Raw genomic sequence first — 19,783 nt, 5'->3', positions numbered from 1 at the left:
CCGTCCCCGTCCCCGCCGCCGCGCAGCGCCTCCGTGCTGCTGGAGCCGGGCGCGGCGCGGCTGCGCGTGGTGCCCGGCCACCGTCCGGACGCCGTCGCCTGGGCCAACCTCACCGACCACGTCCATGCCGTGGGGTAGGCGCGGCGGGACGGGACGGGACGGGCGGGCGCGGGGCCGGCCCCGGGCCCGGCTCACGCGGCGCCCCGCGCCCGCCCAGCTGGGCCTTCCTGGAGGTGGCCACCAACGAGGCGTACAACGACAGCGCGCAGGCCTACGCGGCCGGGCTGGCCGAGGCCGCCGTGTCGGAGCAGGTAGCGGGCGGGCGGGCGGCCCGGGCGCCCCGCGCGCCCCTGCCCCGTGCCAGCCCCGCGCGCCCGCCCCGCAGCTCATCTACATGCACTGGATGAACACGGTCGTGGGCTACTGCGGCCCCTTCAAGTACGAGACCGACTACTGCGAGAGGCTGCGGGGCTACCTGGAGGCCAACGTGGCCTGGATGCAGGAGCAGATGGAGAAGGGGGGTGACCCCGAGTACTGGCACCAGGTGAGGGGCCCCCCGTGCCGCCCTCTGCACGAGCTGGGGCTCTGTGGCCACGCGCCGTGCGAGGTGGCTCGGCCTTGCCCGGCGCCGCAGCCTCGCGGGCTGCCCTGCTCCTGGTGGGGACACCGGGGCTGAGCTCAGTCACAGCCCCGCGGCGCCTGCCCTGCTTCCCGCCCGCCCGCGTGGTGCCCTTAGTCCCGAGGGGCCGGTCCCTGGGGCAGCAGGACCGCGCACAGGGCGGCCCGGCTAGCACAGCCCGGCTCAGCACAGCACAGCCCGGCTCAGCACAGCCCGGCTCGGCTCAGCCCGGCTCGGCACAGCCCAGCTCGGCACAGCCCGGCTCAGCACAGCCCGGCTCAGCACAGCCCGGCTCGGCTCAGCCCGGCTCAGCACAGCCCGGCTCAGCACAGCCTGGCACAGCACGGCCCGGCTCAGCACAGCCCGGCTCGGCACAGCCCGGCTCAGCACAGCCTGGCTCGGCTCAGCCCGGCCCAGTACAGCCCGGCTCAGCACAGCACAGCCCGGCCCGGCTCAGCCTGGCTCAGCGCAGCCCGGCTCAACGCAGCCAGGCTCAGCACGGCCCGGCTCAGCACAGCCCGGCTCGGCTCAGCCCGGCTCGGCTCAGCCCGGCTCGGCTCAGCCTGGCTCAGCGCAGCCCGGCTCGGCTCAGCCCGGCTCAGCCCGGGCGCTGCTCTGCCCGCAGGTGCGCCTGGCCCTGCTGCAGCTCAAGGGCCTCGAGGACAGCTACAGCGGGCGCGCGGCCCTGCCCGACGGCGCCTTCCCCATCGCGCCCTTCGGCTTCCTGTAAGCTCCTTCCCCGCGGGCGCGGGGCTGTCCGGGTGTCCCAGCGGGAGGGCGGATGCTCCTGGTGGTGGGTTGTCCTGCAGGCTGGGATGTGAACTGGGGCAGGGTCTCCCTGGTGGCTCCTGTTCCAGCCTCAGGGTCCGCTCTGGTSCCCCATCCCTCTCTGCTCAGGCCCCTGGTTTGTCTCTAGCCCGCGTCGCTGATTCCTCCCCTCTCGCAGGCTGCTGCAGCTGGGAGGGGACCTGGAGGACCTGGAAGCCGCCTTCAACAGGTCGGCCGCGCCGCCCGTGCTGGGCTCGGGCTCCTGCTCCGCGCTCCTCAAGCTGCTCCCGGGCAATCGGGATCTGCTCGTCGCCCACGACACCTGGACCTCCTACCAGTCCATGCTGCGTGTCATCAAGAAGTACACGCTGCCCTTCCGCACGTCGGCSCGCGGTACGGGGGGCTCCTCCCGGCAGCACCGCGGGGCCCCGGGCCCGGCCGCTGCCTCTTGGTTTGTTATTTTTCCTCTCGCCGGCGCTGCTGATGCTCCGCGCTCCCTCCCAGGTAACACTCSGATCGCAGGGAGCGTCCAGGTGTTCTCCTCCTACCCCGGCACCATCTTCTCCGGGGACGACTTCTACATCCTGAGCAGCGGCTTGGTGGGTAGGGGCCGCTCGGGGCGCTGCCGCCGTCGCYGCTGCCGCCGTCGCCGCTCATCTCCCGCCGCCGCAGGTCGCGCTGGAAACCACCATCGGCAACAACAACCCCGCGCTCTGGAAGTACATCCGCCCGCAGGGCAGTGTCCTGGAGTGGCTGCGGAACATCGTGGCCAACCGGCTCGCCCGGAGCGGCGCCGAGTGGGCCGCCCTCTTCCGGCGGTTCAACAGTGGCACGTGAGTGGGACCGTCACCCTCTGCTTCCCAACGGGGTGTCATGGTGGGATTTTCCTGCGGATCCATCTCCGAATATCGGGTGCTGGTGGTGAGGAGCGCGGCGGCCGCTGGAGGGGTGTTTTTCCCTTCCCTTTTGCAGGTACAACAACCAGTGGATGGTGGTGGACTACAAGGCCTTCTCGCCCGGGGCGGCCAGTGCCCAGCACGGGGTGCTCACCGTGTTGGAGCAGATCCCGTGAGTGTCCCAGCCCTGCCCTGAAGTGCTGTCTTGCTCGGGGCCGCTCCAGAACCGTTTCCTGGTCGGAGAGGCCCAAGCCCGCGTGTGCCCGCAGCCCTCGCACCCCGCAGAGCCCGGAGGGTTTTAGTTGAGAGGGGCCGGCTCGGCCGCGCTGCTGGCGCCGCCGGCTGGGAGGCTGCTCGTGCTCCGCGCTGCTGGAAGCTGACGGCACTCAGGGGCCGGCGCGGGGGCGAGGGGCCGCCAGGACCCGGCTTAGGTGGGGTTTAGCTGTGGTGACCTGGTGGGCGCATGGCCTTGCCCCTCYGTCGCCACGTGTCCCCCAGCTAAGCTTGGGTTCATCCGTGGTGCCAGCCCCGCTCTTCTCCTTGCAGGGGCCTGGTGGTGGTGGCTGATAAGACGGAGCTGCTTTACCAGCAGGGCTACTGGGCCAGCTACAACGTGCCGTAAGCTGCAGCTGGCTTCACCTCGCGTGTCCCTYGCTCCCGTCCCCTGACACGGGCTGTCCCAGCCCACCCTTGATCCCACCCGGGTGCTGCGAGGGGAGGGTGGCCCCCGGCCCCATGTGCTGGCCCCTCTGCTCCTGTAGCTACTTCGAGGAGATCTTCAACGCCAGTGGGAACCTGGAGCTGGTGAAGAAATACGGCGACTGGTTCAGCTACGAGGGCAGCCCCCGCGCCCGCATCTTCCGGCGCAACCAGACGCTCGTGCACGACATGGACTCCATGGTCCGCCTGATGAGGTGGGTGCTGGCACCGAAGGGGCTTGGGGTGGATGAGGCGCCCCAGCTCCTCCAGCCCCATGGGTCTGTTACTGAYCTTTTCCCTCCTTTTCATGGTTGCAACTTGTCCCTGCGGCCCTGGCCGCCCACCCCTTCCCCAGGTTCAACAACTACCTGCGGGACCCGCTGTCGCGGTGCCAGGGCTGCGACCCGCCCCAGAACGCCGAGAACGCCGTCTCGGCCCGCTCGGACCTCAACCCGCCCAACGGCACCTACCCCTTCGCGGCGCTGCGCCAGCGCTCGCACGGCGGCACCGACATGAAGGTGGGGCCGGGAGGGCCGAGCACCGTCCCCTGCGCCGCGTGGCCCGTTCGTGCCCCCTGGGGACAAGTGGCACAACCAAAGTGGTGGCATCGTTGCCCGGGATGTGTGGGACAGTGAACATGGTGTTACCTGTTCGTGGCTGCGTCCCCGCTGCCACCCTGTCCTGTATTTCTGTCCAGGCTCTGCCATCAGCTCTATTGCTCCTTCTCTTCTCCGTTTTCACTTGCATTTTGTCTCTTTTTTCCTTCTCTCTCCCTCTGTTCTCACCCCAGATCACGTCCTTCAGCCTGGCCCCGACCTTCCGCTTCGTGGCGGCCAGCGGGCCCACGTGGGACGACGTGCCGCCCTTCCAGTGGAGCACGTCCCCGTACAGCAGCCTGCTGCACATGGGCCACCCCGACCTCTGGAAGTTCCCCCCCGTCCTSGTCCGCTGGGACTGAGCTGGAGCCGCGGGCTGGTTCCACATCTGTCGCCTTCGCCCCGGGGCGAGAGCCGCGCGGGTCCCCAGCGCGGGAGCGGCTCGACGGCCCCCCTGGTGCTTGTGGTGACCCCAATTTGCTGCCTGCGCCGACAAGGAAATGGGGGCGCGGGGGAGGACCCCTCGCCCAGCCTGCAGCCTCCTGTGKTTTTTTTTGCTGCTGCTTTTCCCCTTCCATCCTGTGTCCTCTCGCGCCCGGAGCCGCATGGCGCCGCGATGGAGCCCACGGCTCTGCTGCTGCCTTGTGTCACCCCACGGCGTGGGGGCCTCGGTGCYGGGTGCTGCCCCCCGCCCCAGGCCTTGGCCTTGGCCTCTCGATGCCGGTCACCTCCCCCCGAGCTGGGCTCCCAGCCCTGGGGTCCACTCCCTGGTGTCCTGGGACAGCGACGTCCTGTGGGCCAGAGAGCAGGGGAGGGAACTCGGTTGGTTTTGATGAATAAAACGATCCGAGGAAGCTTGTGCTCTGCGWCTGTGCTTGGATTCTCTGGCAGCTTGCACAAGGGTTGGGCTCAAATGTGTCCCCTCRCTGGGGAAGTGATGGGGCTTTTGGGGAGCTCTGTCCCTGGCCCAGGGAGCAGGTAGGAACATTTGCAACTGCTGCCTTTGGGGTGCAAGGGGCTACGGTTTCTTTGCACCAAACTCTTTCTTCAGCTGGTGGATCCCCTTGGGTGTCTTTTTGGGTAGTTGTTATTTCTCCCCCGTTCCCAGGAGGGTGGGTGTTCGTGGGGAGACAGGGCCGAGGGTGGAGAGACCCCTGCTTGGCTCAGACCACCACCGAGGGTGACCCTCCCACTGCCTTTTGTTCCCCTTCCCTGGCACCCGTGTCCCCCCCAGCCCTGAGCCGCTTGTCGCAAAATCCTCTTACAGCAGCTCCCTTGATCTTTGCCTCAGCGTTGCTCGTTAGCAATAACGAGGTCATTAGTGGAGGGAGGGGGCGGATTATGAACTGGGGAGCTCAGCAAGTGCTTTGAAGATGCCCAGTTCCCACCAGGGCTGGCTCCATCCCCAGCTCTGTCCCCTCTGCCAGGCCGGGCCGTTCCCACGGGGTCCCCGTTCCGGGGGGCAATGTTGGGGGGGGGCCGTATCCAGACCCTCCCCTGTGTGCCGGGAATGACGGATGCTGGGGAACGGGTTAGATCCGACTGTCCCCTGCAGTGGGACGAGGAGCTGGGGACACCGGCTCCATTTGGAGGGCATGGGGAGCCCGTTACTCCCAGCTGCCCCCGTCCGTCTTATCCCCGGCTGCTGCCGGGCGCTTTTGGTTCCCGGCCAACTCCGCGGTGACGGTGACGCGGAAAAGAAATGGCCGGAAAAACAGCCGGCCTGGGCAAGGAGCGCCCGCGGCTGGGAGCAAAGTGCTGAGCAAGCAGCCTGGGACCTGCCTCGTGCCCCTCCGTGCCGGCTCCGCGCAGGGCCGGGTAGGTCACGGCTGRTTTTGCTCCTTTCCTCACTCCTGGGGTGGTCGAGGGTTGTTCTGTCGGATGTCCCGGGATTTAGGGAAGCTGGGGCACATCAGGGAGTGCTGGGATGAGACAGAATCCCCTGTCCAGGGGCGGTTCTGTGGCTCCAGTCCCTGCTCCGGTTTCCTTCTTTCCCTGCCAAAAATCCTTGTTTTTCACTGCTGGGGAAAACAACAAAAAAAGAATAAAAATCCTTYGGGAGACTTTGCCCTGGCAAAGGGCAGGCGAGCAAAGTCCCCATCCACCTGCAGCCCGGCCCCGCTTCCCCAGAGCTGTTTTTAATTCGGAGCGAATTCCCTCCCGCAGGGCGACTCCGCTGCCAGCCAGCAGCCCTAGGAAAGCCCTTGCTCCCGGGAAGGCTTCCCGAGCGCTCGGGGCCATGGCAGCCGGGGACGGCGGCCGCTTCCACATCGTCTCGCCCTTGCTGGAGAGCGTGGCCTTGTCCAAGGCGGCAGGCACCAAGGTCTACATGAAGCTGGAGAACGTGCAGCCCACGGGCTCCTTCAAGATCCGCGGCATCGGCTACACGTGCCAGGAGGTGAGCGCGGGGCCGGCGCGCGGGGCGCCCGTGGGCAGGGCTGGTGGGGGGACACAGAGCAGCCCCCGATGCCCCACACTCCCCACAGGCTGCCAAGCAGGGCTGCCAGCGCTTCGTCTGCTCCTCAGGTAGGTCCACGGTGGGTGGTTGTGCCGGGGGTAAATCCCTGCTTCCCGCTCCCGTGCACCTCGTTTTTCCCAGTCCCTGGGCCACTGTGGTGGGTGCTGGGGGGTCCCAGGCTCTGCATTAGGTGGTGAAGCCTCCTGGGTCTTTGGTGCATGTGCAAGGGGGGAAGCTGGTTCTGCCCCAAAGACAAGAGGGTCTTTGAGGAGGGAGGGAATGGGAGCTGGTCCATGGGAACCTGGCAGCACTGGGGACCTACCTGCTTGTGGTGGTTGATCTTGGGAGTAGGGAGATAAAGCAGTTGTAATGGGCACCTGGTGATGGTGGCGGGTGAGACCTGGTGGCGGTGGATCTTGATGGTGGTGGTGGTGGTGGTGGTAGATCTTGATGGTAATGGGACCAACCTGGAGGTGGTAGGACCTGGTGGTGGTGGTGAATCATCCCTCATGGTTGTGATGGGGGGACCTGGTGGTGGTGGTGAATCATCCCTCATGGTTGTGATGGGGGGACCTGGTGGTGGTGATGGGGACCTGGTAGTTGTGATGGGGACCTGGTGGTGATGGTGGATCTTGATGGCAGTGGGACCTGGTGGTGGTGGGGACCTGATGGGAGGTGATCTGCTGTGGGACATTTGGTGTGGGACACCCAATGTGGGGTCTAGCACATGGAGGGCAGTCAGGAAGCGAGGGGAGGCTGAGCCGGGCGGGGACACTTGGGGGTTGCAGCACCCACTGCTGGTGGAGCCCCCTGCCCTGGGGGTGCTGGGGCGCTGGAGCCCCTGCGTGGCCCTCACTTGTGCAGGGGGCAACGCGGGGCTGGCCATGGCCTACGCGGCCAGGCAGCTGGGGCTGCAGGCCACCGTGGTGGTGCCGAGCAGCACGGGCCCCATCGTGGTGCAGAAGCTGCGCGACCTGGGCGCCCACGTGGAGATCTGCGGGAAGGTACCGTGGGGGGGGACCCTGCTGCCCCCCACCTCCCCGTGGGGCACAGAGCMTGCCAGGGCCAGCCCCATGCCAAAGAGCATCGGGCGGCACGTGGGCTCCAGGCATCCCTAGTGCCCTGCGGGTTCTCCCGGGTCCTTGATGGCGTGGGGACAGCCAGGGATGCACAGGCTGCTCCTGGGTGTCACGGGGCCACGAGGCAGGGCACACGGTGGCCCCTCTAGGTGTGGGACGATGCCAACGAGAGAGCCAAGGAGCTGGCCAAGCGTGAGGGCTGCGTGAGCATCCACCCCTTCGACCACCCGCTGGTCTGGTGAGTGCGGCGCGGGGCGCAGCGCCGGCCCCGGCCCTGTCCCCCCTCACCGCTGCCTGTCCCCGCGTGCCCGGCGCTGCAGGCAGGGCCACTCCAGCCTCGTGCGGGAGCTGCGGGACGCGCTGGAGGCCAAGCCGGGCGCCGTGGTGCTCTCGGTGGGCGGCGGGGGGCTGCTGGCCGGCGTGGCAGCCGGCCTGCGCGACGTGGGCTGGCAGGACGTGCCCATCGTGGCCGTCGAGACGTGGGGGGCGCACAGCCTGCACGCCGCGCTGGAGGCCGGCCGCCTCGTCTCGCTGCCCGACATCACCAGGTGAGCGCCGCGCGGGGCTGGGTTTGGGGGCACATCGGCACGTTTTGGGGCAGATTGGCACGTTTCGGGGCAAGCACTGTCATCCAGGCCTGCCCAAAGGAGGTTGGTAATGTGGGAAATCAGTGTGTGGATGGGACTTCCAAGCCGTGCATGCGGTAGAGGGTTGGTTGGATGGGTCGTGCCTGGCTGTGCATGCAATGAGTTGTGAGGTCTCAGCCCAGCTCTGGAACGCCAGCCCTGCAGGGAGAGCCCGTTTTGGTGTCCCTGGGGGCTGTGTGGGGCCCATGTGTTGGACCATGCCCAAGCTGGCTGCAGGGATGGGGAGGGGGCTCGGACGCTGCCCTCCACCCGCGCTCCCTCCGCAGCGTGGCCAAGTGCCTGGGCGCCAAGACGGTGTCGGCGCGGGCGCTGCAGTGCGCGCAGGAGCTGCGCGTCGTCTCGCAGGTGGTGGAGGACGCCGAGGCCGTGCAAGCCATGGAGCGGTTCCTGGGTGAGCCGGCGGGCCCCGCGACGGGCACAGCGGGGGTGACCCTTGCGGCGATGCCCCCCGCCCGCGGCACCCACCGAGGCTCTCCCCGGCAGACGACGAGCGGCTGCTGGTGGAGCCAGCGTGCGGCGCGGCGCTGGCGCTGCTCTACACGGGGCGGCTGCGGCGGCTGCAGCGCGAGGGCCGCGTGGGCGCCGCGCCGCTGCCCGTCGTGGTCGTGGTGTGCGGGGGCAGCGCCGTGGACGCGGCCGAGCTGCGCGCCCTCAAGAGCCACCTGGGGCTGCCCTGAGCACGGGACCCCCCGCGCTGCGGCTCCCGGCCCCGGTCAGCGCGCACTAATTGCTCCGCGCCCGGCTTCAGGCACTGCTGTTCTAATCGCTGTTGRTGATTGCAACCGTGTCCCCGTCCCGCTGTCTTGTGTGGGGGCCGGAGCACGTGGGAAGCTCCCAAAATAACTGAGGTGCTGCCAGGCTCCTTTGGGCATCCCTGTGCCTCTCCCTCCTCCTCCTCCCTGTCCCTCTCGGCACACAGATCAGGGGGTACCAAGTGGCTCCCACCAGCGGGACCCCTGGGTCCCCATGGCACAGGGACAAGGTTCATGGAAAGCTCTTCCCTTCCCTGATATTATCCCTCTATTTTTTTTCTCCCTGATAAATTCCCCTGGCCAGCCCAGCCCATGAGATGCTTCTTGGAGGACGAAATCCCATAAATCACAACCCTGCCGCTCCAGCGTGGGCAATATCTTATGTAAAAAGGTGTTTCCAGGGAGCACCGGAGGCTGGAGAATCCTATTACAAGACTCGCTATTAATTATGAGGAGTCAGCCCAGTCTCCTCCAGCAATTTTTTATCCTAGGTCCAAAACCTCATTGCTTTCCACCTTCCATAGTCCTTCCCCCCTGCCCCAAAAAGAAAAGGGGAAAAAGGTCACACAGAAACAGCAGAGATGTTTTCCCGTTGCCTTTTCCCAAAGAAGTTGCTGTGCCTGGTTCATCCTCCCTGTGACTTCCCGTGTTCCCAGTTCCCATCACTATCCATCTGTCCCAGTGGTCTCATGGGTGACGCCTGGGGGAGACCTGGACCTCCGGTGTTCCCGGGGGGACACAGGGCTCCAGGGGCCACCTGAGAGGTGCCAGGATGACATCCCTGCTGGGGGTGGGAGCTGGGGCTGGATCCCTGCTGGGGTCACCTGGAGGCTGGGACTGGGCCGAATGGGCTGCAAGCAGCCTTGGACTTACAGTATTAGTAATAACAGCAATAATAATAATAATAATAATAATAATAGCCAGTGTTCACCCAGTGAATGACCCTGTGTTCTGTTTTAATATCCTAATTGTGATGTGCCGAAGGCCCGGGAAGGGGGAGGAGGAGGAGGAGGAGGAGGAGGAAGGCACCTGCGCCCTGGTTCAGCCCCGCTCCTGAGCAGTGTTGAGGGGCACAGGCAGAGGTGCTGGCCGGATCCCCTGGACATGAAGGATTTTTTCCTCCTGGATACCGGTACCTGAGGATCAGGGAAAATCCTGCCGTGGAGATGTCAATGGTAGAAAGATGGGAAAAAAAATCCTAGTGCATCGGCCTGTGTTAGGCGTTACTGCAGCGTAGGGCAGGCTTAGTGTCGTGCTGCAGCCGTGAGCCCTACGGCACCTTGTTCCTTAGTTTCCCCATGGGTAAAAAGGGAGGCCAAGTGGCCCAGGGCGGCTGGCGAGAGCCCAGGCTCAGCCCGGCTTCGGGATGCCTCGCTGGCAACCAACGGCACTGCCACTGTTAATGTCTTTAATGGTATAGGAAGGATAAATGCCATCACTTGGCTGAACAGAGAAAATATGCAGAGGAGCGGCTGGCTTTTCATAAATCATCAGCGCCCGGTGCTACAACCGAGGCAGGACTTAAAATTCAGGTCAGGAGAGAGGGACTCTCATAAGCCAGTGAGGGAAGGTAATTTATTCTGTTTATATCTTTTTACTGCAAGACAAGGGGGGAAAAAAAACTCTGCCATGATTTTGCATTTTAAATATTAGTTCAGAGCTTCAGCCTGCCTTGGACTTTATTTATTTTTATCTTGGAGAGGAGCGAGCGCAGTGAGGATGGCTCTGCTGCTCGGCACGGGGCGCTGCGAGCAAGCGGTGGCTGGACTGCCTCGTCTGGCTACGAATTGCAGCTCACTGCAAGGCAGGATAAACAAGATGCCCGGATTTAGGGCCTCCGAAGGATTAGGGCTGGGCAAGGCCAGCCTCGAGGTGTCCTTGCTGCTCCAGGAGCAGCCCTGGCCTGGGGACATTTCAGGCTGTGCTTGGGGAAGGTGAGCAGGAGGTGTGTGGTGGGGGGCATCTTCCTCCTCTCCTCATCCTCCCGACACACGGACCTTCTCTCCAGCCCGAGGACCTTCCCTCCAAGCCCTTGGACCTTCCCTGCAGTCCAAGCCCCCTTTTTTAGCCCAGAACAAGGAGCAGGGGTGAGAAGGGCCTGAGCTGCCGGCCCAGGATTTGGTGTGAAATCCTGAATTCCTGGGTTTTGGCTCCTGGGAGGAGATTGTGAGTCCCGGGGCAGGGAGGTGGCCACGTCCYGGGAGGGGAGGGAGGATTTAAAGGCGAGAGGAGGGGACAGAGTGAAGCTGCTGTGGGGCTGCACCCCCACGGGGGTGCCCTGTCCCCGCGCCCACCAGGGACACAGCGCAGGAGTGTCCCCGGGTGGGTCACAGCAGCAGCCTCCCTTTACACCAGGATAAAGGGGCCGAACGGGGGCCCGGGGCCGGGAGCTGCCGGTGGCCCGTGGGGCTCAGGCAGGTCCCCAGAGAGGGGACAGGGAGGGGACAGAAGTGGGGGTGCGGCGCGGGGCCCCGAGCGCGGTGGGGCGGTACGGGCCCGTGCCCCGGGCCGGCGCTGGGGACGGGGGCGCCGGGAGCAGCGGGCGCCGGGGACAGCAGCAGCAGAGCCGGGTCGCTGTTTTGTCGCCTTAAAAAATAAATAAAAATAAAAGGGACCAGGTGACTGAACAGTAGGTAACTAAAAGGTTTTTTATTCACATTGAACAACAAGAGCCATTCACACTAACAGCCTCTGCAAGAGGCAGCGGGGACAGGAAACCCACGACGCTTTCAGAAAACAACTTTTTTTTTCCTTGTTCTTTTTTTTTTTTCCTTGTTCTTTTTTCTTTTTTTTTTCTTTATCCTCTTGCCCCCCTCCCAAGTGCCACCCCCCCGCCTTCAAAATAGAAAAACCTCGGAGCCTCCGATGACTAAAGTACAATAAATAATCAGTAAACACAAAAACATACTTTTATTTGTTTCTCCTTTATACAAAATAAAGAAACTAGAAGCAAAAACTATGATACATCCTTAAGTCCGCGGAGCCTCCGGGAAGCAGCCGGGCCGGACTGGGCGCCCGCTGGACCCGGCCGGGCCGTCGCGGGTCCCCTTCGCTTCTGCGTCGCCTTTCGCTCCGCCAGGGGGCGGCCTCCGGGGGCGCCCCCCCCACAACCCCCAGTTCCCCTCCCTCGTCCGACCCCTCTGCATCCGCGAGCAACGGCTCCGGGGGCGCCCCCCCCACAACCCCCAGTTCCCCTCCCTCGTCCGACCCCTCTGCATCCGCGAGCAACGGGTCCAAACCCACCTTCTCCTTGGGAATTAAAGGGGGTCAACGGAAAGTGGGGCAGGGGAGGAGACGGCGGCGAGGGGGGGGGTTATTCCTGTGTTCCCCATTTCCCCCCCTGCAATGGGAAGGGATGAACCGAGGCTTAGAGGGTAATTAAAAAGAYGAGGAATTAGCAGAGGGAGGAGGGGGCTCCTCGTCCCCCTTGGACACACACCAGCTCCCCCCTTTCCAAGCAGCCCCGGGCCGAGGGGCGCAGTCCCTGCGGGGGCGGGGGGCCCCCCTGCGAGTTCAGCTTTGGTTCGAGGAGGGGGGTCCTGATGCCGGCTGGGGGGTTCTTCGGGGCTTGGCACGTTGCCCCCGCCTTGCCGTGCCCCATCGCACGTGTCRGGGGAAGGTAGAGGCCGGGGGAGGTAGCGAGGGGGGCACCACGGACATCCCGAGCATCCCAAGTGCCGGGTGAGGAAGGGGGGATCCAAACCGAGGGGACGGGCAGGGACGGATGCGGGGAGCGTTTTGGCATCGCTCGGGCGGCGGCACCGCTGGGTCCTCGCGTGGCAGAGGCGACGTGACAAAGTGTGCCGGGGGTGCGAGGGGGCCGGGGACGCCCCGCCGCTGTCCTCACGCGGCCTACCACACGGCCGCCTCGCCGAGCTCCTGGCTGGGGTGCGAGAGGGCCCCGCTGTAGCCGCTATTGCTGGACATGGAGAAGGGCGGGCTGGGCCCCCCGCTGAAGACCTCGCCCGGCATGGGGTGCAGCGAGCCCGTCATGCCCGGCTCCGGGCTGGGGGTGTCGGGGTGCGAGATCATATCCGTGTACCTTTGGTTTTCTGAGGAGTGGTGTCCGCTTAGGGGGGGCTCCAAGGCTCCCAGGGGCGTGGAGCCGGGTCCTGAGTTCTGAAGGTAGCTGGAATCGGCCGGGGACTGCGCTTGGGAGGGCGGCCCGTGGGGGAAAAAGTCATAGTTGCCTCCCGGCCCGTAGTAGTCACCTTGATAATCTGCAGGGAGGGCRGTGAGAAGAGGTTGGGGTCAGTGCCCGAGGGCCTCTGACCTCCCCCCACCACCCAGGGCTTTCTCCCCACCCTCCCCAAAATCCCAACAYACCCTGGAGACCAGGGCGACCCCCTTGGGAGAGTCCACATCTAGGGGTGCAAAGCACAATCGTCCCCCTCTAGAGCAGCACATGGAGCCCCATGGCCAGCTGCAAAGCAGCACTAGGGAATCCYAGACTAACTATTCCAGCTGCTAATTACCCCTCCTTCCTGCTCCCCTCCCTYCTTTCCAAGGCACAGGTGTAGGAGGGGAAACAAGAGAGCAGCGAGTCGGGAGCTTTGGATGGAGGTTGCTTCGCTCTTGTCCTTATTTCCCAGGTGGGAGCAATGCCTTGTATGGATTCGGTGAGTTGGGTAGGAGCTGCCAGGCAGCCTGAGGGAATGTCTGGAAATGAGCGGTGCTTGGGAGTTTGCAGAATTGCAGTGTGCTCTGAAAGGAGCCACGGGGAGTGTTTTCCTCAGCAGCTCCAAAGTGGGAATCAAGGGTAGTGGGGTGGGCAACTGCCCCAGGTGGGGTTGCTCTGGTGGGGACAYGGGCTGGGGATGCAGCAGTGGCTGAGCCGGGTGGTGGGGCTGGCGCTGGGCTGCTGGAGGGGGAACAAAAGGCCACGGCCACCACTTTGTCCCCCTGGGCTCCTGCAAGGAGCAGCAGCGATCGGCGGTGTGTGTGTATAGGCTCATCTGTGTGCCTATAGGGAGATATACATGTGTGCATACGTGCCCAGGTGGACGTAGGTGTGTGCATGGGCTTGCATATGGAGAGGTGGTTGCATGCAGGGAGGTGAGACTGTGTGGCACAGACCCGTGTGTGTGTGTATGTGTGCATTGGGTGCTAATGGTGGCATGTCAGTGCACACGTGTGCGTGGGTAGGAGTGGGTGCACAGACGAATATGAATGGCAGGATGTGTATGGAGGTGAGTATGTGTGCAGGGATGTGTGCCAGAGTGATGTGTAACTAGTACATATGTGCACACATGTCTGTGTGTGCATGGATATCCGCATATGTGTGCACTAGGCAGCTCACGGACAGGAGTGTGTGTGCACAGATATGAGTGTGTGTGTGCATGCATACAGCGGTATGTGCACGAAGGTGCATGTAGATGTGTATGTATATAGTAGTGTGTGCATGCATTAAGCACCGMGTGCTTGTGCACATACAGCAGCACGTGCATAGAGCTGTATGTGCACGTGGTGATGCCTGTGTGTGTGCACAGCCTTGTGTGCACGGGCAGATGTGTTTGCACTGACACACACGTGCACCAGCATGTGTGTGAGCAGATGTATGTGCGTATATAGGGCCATGCATGCACAAGGACACGTGTAGGTATTTGTGCACGGACAGAGGCACATATGCTGCTGTGCGTACTGGGCAGTGTGTGCTTGGATGTGCACACATACATGTCTATCTAAAGGCACACATACGTGTCTATAGGCACGTGCGGTGTGCATATAGACACGTACGGCTCCAGAGGGCCGCGCGTGCAGCAGCGCGGCTGGCCGTGTGTGACGAGACGCGAGCGCCGGCACGCGTGTGCACAGACGGCGCCGCCACGGCCCTCCGGGACCCGGGCGGGCGAGGCAGCGGGAAAGGGAGGAACAAAGGGAAAGGAGCAGGGAGAGGCGGCAGGCGCCGGTCCCTCACCTCCGTAGTAGGTGTAGGGCGTGGAGCCGAGCATCTCGGAGTCGTCGAGGCGGCCGCCCAAGGGGCGCATGCGGCGCGGGCTGCGGAAGAAGGCGTGTCGGCGGGCGCCCAGCGCGCTCAGCTGCTTCATCCGCCGCTCCTTGGACCGGCGGTTCTGGAACCAGACCTGGGGGCAGAACCGGCTGTCAGCAACCGCCGGGGAGGGTCCAGGGGCTCGGACCCCCTGGGGCTGCCTCMGGGAGGGAGGGGATGAGCAAGGGACAGGCTGCGAGGAACCTGCTGCCGTGATGCTGCAGGGGAGACCAGGGGGTGTCAGGGATGTTCTTGGGACCTCCTGGAAAGGGAAAGGTTTTGCCACCTTGGAGGGTTTTTATTGAAATTGYGGTATCCTGGAAAGGGGTATTGCAGGGTGAGGCACTGCAACAACCTGCACCCTGGCCTGTCCTTGCATGGGGAGATGGAGGAAGGGAAAGGGCAACTAGCAGATATGGAAAGATGAATTTTCCCTTGCAAGGGAGAGCAGAGAGGAAGAAGGCAGAACTCTATTATATTGTGACWGAAACAAGCTGGACACGGGATGCTGAACCCCTGCCAGCACAGAGAGGGAATTAAAAACTGGCTTAGGAAAGATGAAGACAAAAGGGAAGCRAAATACCTGGGCATTTTTTATGGGCATTCCTCTGTCCCCCTCTACCAAGGACTAGGGTTCTTGCTGTTGCACTAATAACAAAGCTCTGCTAATGCTGCACCTTTTCGTAGGGATTTTCTCTGGGAGGGCAGCCTGGTAGCAGGCTAATGGCTGCACAGAGGTTGCAACAGCTTCTCYTTGCTTTTGAGGGGCAGGAATCCTCTCCTGGGATTCCTGCAGCCCTTCTGGGCTGAGCCAGCTGCTGAGGATGAAGTACGAGCTCTGGGAAGAGCTACATGTACGAAAGGGCTCTGGCTGCCTCTTCTCCTGCTGGATACAGACATGGAGTTCCAGGCCTAGCAAGACTCGGGTACAGGGATTCCTGCTCAGCTCTGGCCCCTGRTGAAGCCACCCGGGAGCTTGGCAAGTGGCTGGTGGGTTTTCTAGCCTAAGAGCCCAACTGGGTCATATTCTTGAACCGGTCTTCGAATTTTTCCAAGAAACTGTTGCATTGAACTGTCTCCATGAACCCACCAGAACGTGCAGGGTGGGCTTTGTGGACACCAAGGAGCAAATGGCCAAAGGCAGATGGAGATGGATGGGGTTTGCTCATTCCTTCCTGATCCCTGTGTCCATGTCCCCAGGTGGGAGCTGAACTGGTCCCAGGTTCTCTCTAGTAGAGAACTGGTAGGACTGGCCCCAGGCTCTCTCTAGTAGCTGGGGACAGGGGGATACAGTTGGGTCTGGGGTCCAGCTGACAGCTGTTCTGCTTCATTGGGTTGGTCCCTTCCACTCCCTTCCTACACTTTGGGCAAGGGAATTGCTCCTTTCCTTATCACTTCATGGCTTTGGCAGGCAAGGGACTTCRTGCCCGGAGAGCCAGAAGTCGGGTTTGATCCTTGGGGAATGTGCCTTGATGGGGAGAGCTGTGGTGGGACAGCCCACTTTGGGGTGGGGGGTGAGAGCAGGGACAGCGGCGATGGGGTTATTGTCCCCGTACCTGGATGACTCTCATGTTGAGGCCGGTCTCCTGGGCCAGCTGCTCCCGGATGTGCCTGGTGGGTTTGGGGGTTGCTGCGAAGGCAGCTTTGAGGGTCTCCAGTTGCTTGGCTTTAATGGTGGTACGGGGCCCCCTCCGCTTGGTGCCCGAGTTCTGCTCCTCGTTCTCGTTGTTGGTGGTCTCTTTGTCCGAGGAGGTCGAGTTGTCTGTCTCCTTGGTGTCGTCTTGCATGGGGTCCTGGAGATCCGGGGACAAACTCCTGTCTGTACATGAGGACACTGTAAAGGAGACCCAGAAAGGAAAGGGAGGGTGGGGGGGTGGGCGGATGACTTAGGAGACAGCTCAGCCCCTCTCTGCTCTGCCCTCCCTTTTCCCCCTGTCACCCTGGCTGCTTTCCATAAAGGAAGCGGGTGACCTGGCACAGCCCACACTGTTCTGCTCCCAGMGGGGCTGGGGAGGGGGGTGTGGAATCGCCCCCTCCCCACTGCAKGCCCTGGCACGTCCCCTCCCTCCCCTCTGCGCCCGTCACACCGGGAACCGGGATCTGCCATCAGGGAAAAAAAAAATGCAGCCAGGCACTAGTGGGGCTTGGGGGGTCTCCAGTCACTGCCTTGAGCCTGGCTCGTTCCCCCCCACCTCCCCAGCCACCTCCCCCGAAAGGGACCCTGGTGTCAGCACCCCCCCCCAGGCCAAGCTCTACTCGCCTCGCTCACAGCAGCGGCCCCACTGACTCGCGTGGCAGGATCCGGCCCCGGGTGCTGGACGGAGAGAGAGCCCACGGAAGGGGGTGAGCACAGGCGGCTGCCACTGCCGGCACAGCAGGAGCGGGCCTGATCCTGCCGTCCTGCCGCAGAGACAGCTTCCAAGGAAGTCAAATGGGAGCTTTGCCTCTGGGTGAGAGGAGGCGCAGGATCAGGCCCGCGGCGCGGGGGGGTGCGGGGAGCGCTGCGGAGCTCGGCCCCTTCGGGGGGGAGGGGCAGCACCGGGACCCCCCACCCCGCTGCCGGGAGCCCCCTCTGCCACCGCTTGTCCCACGCGAGTCGCTTTGGAGCCTTTTGCCCTGCAGCCCCCGCTGCCTTCCCAGCTGCGTCCCAAGACCCCGCGGCTCTGCGGGCGCTCCCGGTGAAACCTCCTCCTGCCCGGCCCGCAGCGCCGGGACACGGTCCGGGCGGCGGCCCCGGGACACGGTCCGGGCGGCGGCCCCGGGACACGGTCCGGGCGGCGGCCCCGGGACACGGTCCTGGCGGCGGCCCCGGGACACGGTCCGGGCGGCGGCCCCGGGACACGGTCCGGGCGACGGCCCCGGGACACGGCGCTACAAGGCCCTGGCTCCGCGGCGGCGGAGCCCTGCGCTCTGCGTACCTGAGTTGAGGCTGCCTTCCTTGAGACTGGGCGAGTTCAAATAGTCCTCCTTGCAAACGAATTTGTTTTCGTCTATGATGTAGAGTTCCTCGCCCGTGGAGAGCTGCTTGTTGCAAACCATGCAGGTGAAGCAGTTGAGGTGAAACACTTTGTTCCGCGCTTTCCGGACCAGGTCGCTTGGGGAGATGCCTTGGGAGCAGCCAGCGCATTTGGTACCAAACCTCCTGCGAGGGGACAAAGCGCCGAGCTGAGAGTGACGACAGCGGGGCCCGAGCCACGCCGCGGGCTGACCCGGGGCTCCCGGGGACGTGGCGGGTGATTCGCTTGCTGCTGCCCCCCGATTCCTCCCAAAATCCCTGCCCTGCCCGCCGGGCTGCAGCCGGGCCCGATCCACCGGAGCCTGCGGCGGCAAATGCAACACAAAAGCTGAGAACGGGAGTAATTCCGCCCCGGTTCGTCTGTGCTGGCGAGGAGGAGGGGAGGCCTTCCTCCCTGGGAGCCCCGCTCGGAGCGCCCGGGGAAGGTCTCGCGTGTGCGGGGCCGCCGCTGGCCCCCGGCGGGCGCTGCCTCGGAACGGGGCGGCGGAATCCGCTATTCCGGGAGGCCGCAGTCGGTTTAGCACCGAAACGGAAGGACGGGAGAGCGCAGAGGAGTGACGGATTTTCCCCTCCGCGCTCTGCAGCGGAGAATTTCCTTTAAACGGGGACAACGGTGCCGCCCGGCCGGGAAGCGCGGGCGGCCTCGCCGCTGGTCCCGAGTAGAGACGTGAAAACAGCAGGGAAAGCGGCGTCCTTAGGCAGAGAGCAGCGGAGGGAGAGTGCGACGAGAGCGGAAACAAAAACGGGCGAGGAACGAGGGGACTCGTGTCCCCGACAGCATCGCCCGGCTCTCGGCGCCCGCCTGTCTGCGAGAACCGTCCTGCTCTCCCGAGCGTTTATTTGTCCTGGGAGAAAACGCCACCTTGGAGGGCTTTATTTTTCCTTCCTTTCGCTGAAGGCAGAACCGCTTTCCCCAGTGACTCCTTTTATTTATTTTCTTTTTTTTTTTCTAAACACCTGAACGGGCTAAAAACGATCTATCCGAAAAGGTAATAATAATAATAATAATAATAATAATAATAATAATAATAATAATAATAATAATAATAAATAGGTCAGGGATGGGGCTATTGCTGCCAGGTCCCTGGGGAGAAAGATGGCCAGGGGCTAGGATTGGGGCGGCCGCATGGTGCGGTCCCCCTTTTTCTTCCTCGCTTTGCCACAACTTCTGCCGCCCGCCCCGCTCCCCTTGACATTGATGTAGTGAAAGCATTAGAAGCCATAAGTCATTTCCCCCCTCTCATTCCGGCCCCTAATTTCCTCATCTGCACCTTATCGCGGTCATTAGGGGCATTTAAGGAGCTGCGGAGCCGGGGGGCCCAACCCGGCCCGGTCCGTTGGGCGGCGATTCCGCGGGGAGCGGCGCAGTCCGCGGCCGCCGGTGCCTCCTGCGGGGCTGGGGACTCCCGGGGGCCGGGATCGCTCCAGGGGGATCGGATCTGCGGGGGCCTCGCGCTCAGGCCTGACGCGAAGGGGAGGGTAGCGGCTCCGGCACGGCCGGAGGAGCGCGGGGCTGCGCTCGGAGACAAGGTCACAGCGAGATGAGGAAGGGGAAAAAAAGAAGAAAGAAGGAAAAAGAAAATAATAATAATAAAAAAAAGGCAGCCTCGGACTGCAGCAAAACAGTAATCGGCCGCAGCGCTCCGCTCCCGTCGGGGCTCTGCCGGCTCCGGGAGGCCGTTTCCCCGCCGGGCTGCGCCGAGGGCCGACACCGACGGCGGGACGAGCGGCCGTCGATGGAGAAAGGTGTGAAGCGGCCCCGCTCCCGGTCCGCGGCCGCCCCACATGGCGATAGGTCGGAGCCCGCGGCCCATTCCCTTCCAGGGAGCCGGGAGTCTCCCGRGCGGCTCCCGCGGGTAGAGGTGACTCGCTCCCGTCGCGGGGAACTCACCTGAAAAAGTCATTTTTGCAGTAGAGTTTGCCTTCTCTGGAGAAACATTTCTCGGTCAGGTTGCATTTGCACTCGCAGCACTGGACGCATTTGATGTGCCAAGCCCTGTCCAACACGTTCAGCAGGAACCTGTCCAAAATCGGCCTCTCGCAGCCCGCACAATGCACCATCATCACCTCCGCCGGGAAGGAGACGCGCGGAACGAGAAGGCAGCCCCGCGCTGGCGGCTACGGCGAACGCCGGGGGCGATTTTTCAGAGCGAGATTTAGAAAAATAAAAAAATAAACGCCGAGGGAATGGCAAAAAATCGGGCGCCCGCGGGAGCGCGGAGCGGAGCCGCTGTCAAGTTCTTGCTTCTCTTCTCTCCGGAGCC

At 63.8% G+C, this 19,783-nt stretch overlaps 3 protein-coding genes across 3 annotated transcripts; 2 read left to right on the top strand and 1 right to left on the bottom strand.

Annotated features, from left to right (window-relative positions):
- Positions 1–9: 9 nt before the first annotated feature.
- PLBD2 (phospholipase B domain containing 2) lies at positions 10–4,425 on the top strand (the record flags this gene model as incomplete). The annotated part of the gene is made up of 12 exons (XM_026037831.1): positions 10–134; positions 218–311; positions 386–544; positions 1,245–1,345; positions 1,566–1,780; positions 1,892–1,986; positions 2,060–2,220; positions 2,360–2,455; positions 2,830–2,901; positions 3,045–3,197; positions 3,338–3,500; positions 3,773–4,425. Coding segments are annotated over 12 exons (1,602 nt in total), but the record flags the coding sequence as incomplete, so codon positions are not given.
- A 1,285-nt stretch (positions 4,426–5,710) lies between these two features.
- On the top strand, positions 5,711–8,439 carry SDSL (serine dehydratase like). The gene is made up of 7 exons (XM_026037428.1): positions 5,711–5,976; positions 6,065–6,104; positions 6,901–7,040; positions 7,265–7,353; positions 7,436–7,663; positions 8,029–8,153; positions 8,246–8,439. Exons 1-7 carry the CDS (start codon positions 5,818–5,820, stop codon positions 8,437–8,439), a joined length of 975 nt encoding a protein of 324 aa, XP_025893213.1. The 5' UTR covers positions 5,711–5,817.
- A 3,927-nt stretch (positions 8,440–12,366) lies between these two features.
- LHX5 (LIM homeobox 5) lies at positions 12,367–19,775 on the bottom strand. Its single transcript, XM_026037829.1, has 5 exons — positions 19,411–19,775; positions 17,422–17,645; positions 16,060–16,337; positions 14,432–14,597; positions 12,367–12,734 (listed from the first exon to the last, which is right to left on the bottom strand). The coding sequence occupies exons 1-5, from the start codon at positions 19,581–19,583 to the stop codon at positions 12,367–12,369; spliced, it is 1,209 nt and encodes a 402-aa protein (XP_025893614.1). The 5' UTR covers positions 19,584–19,775.
- Positions 19,776–19,783: the final 8 nt, after the last annotated feature.

The sequence above is a fragment of the Nothoprocta perdicaria genome, unplaced genomic scaffold (genome assembly GCF_003342845.1).
Source record: "Nothoprocta perdicaria isolate Ctin4 unplaced genomic scaffold, notPer1 scaffold_2, whole genome shotgun sequence".
NCBI classification, from domain to species: Eukaryota; Metazoa; Chordata; class Aves; order Tinamiformes; family Tinamidae; genus Nothoprocta; species Nothoprocta perdicaria.
This window is presented reverse-complemented; position numbering and strand designations above follow the sequence as displayed.

What these genes read in the sequence shown, in the direction of transcription:
- SDSL (XM_026037428.1), top strand. Translation starts at nt 5,818, where the DNA reads ATGGCAGCCGGGGACGGCGGCCGCTTCCACATCGTCTCGCCCTTGCTG. An exon ending in TCGGCTACACGTGCCAGGAG is followed by an intron (nt 5,977 to 6,064) that starts GTGAGCGCGGGG and finishes CACTCCCCACAG; the next exon opens with GCTGCCAAGCAGGGCTGCCA. An exon ending in AGCCATGGAGCGGTTCCTGG is followed by an intron (nt 8,154 to 8,245) that starts GTGAGCCGGCGG and finishes TCTCCCCGGCAG; the next exon opens with ACGACGAGCGGCTGCTGGTG.
- LHX5 (XM_026037829.1), bottom strand. Translation starts at nt 19,583, where the DNA reads ATGATGGTGCATTGTGCGGGCTGCGAGAGGCCGATTTTGGACAGGTTC. An exon ending in TGCAAAAATGACTTTTTCAG is followed by an intron (nt 17,646 to 19,410) that starts GTGAGTTCCCCG and finishes GTCCCCTCGCAG; the next exon opens with GAGGTTTGGTACCAAATGCG. An exon ending in TCAACATGAGAGTCATCCAG is followed by an intron (nt 14,598 to 16,059) that starts GTACGGGGACAA and finishes TTCTGCCCCCAG; the next exon opens with GTCTGGTTCCAGAACCGCCG.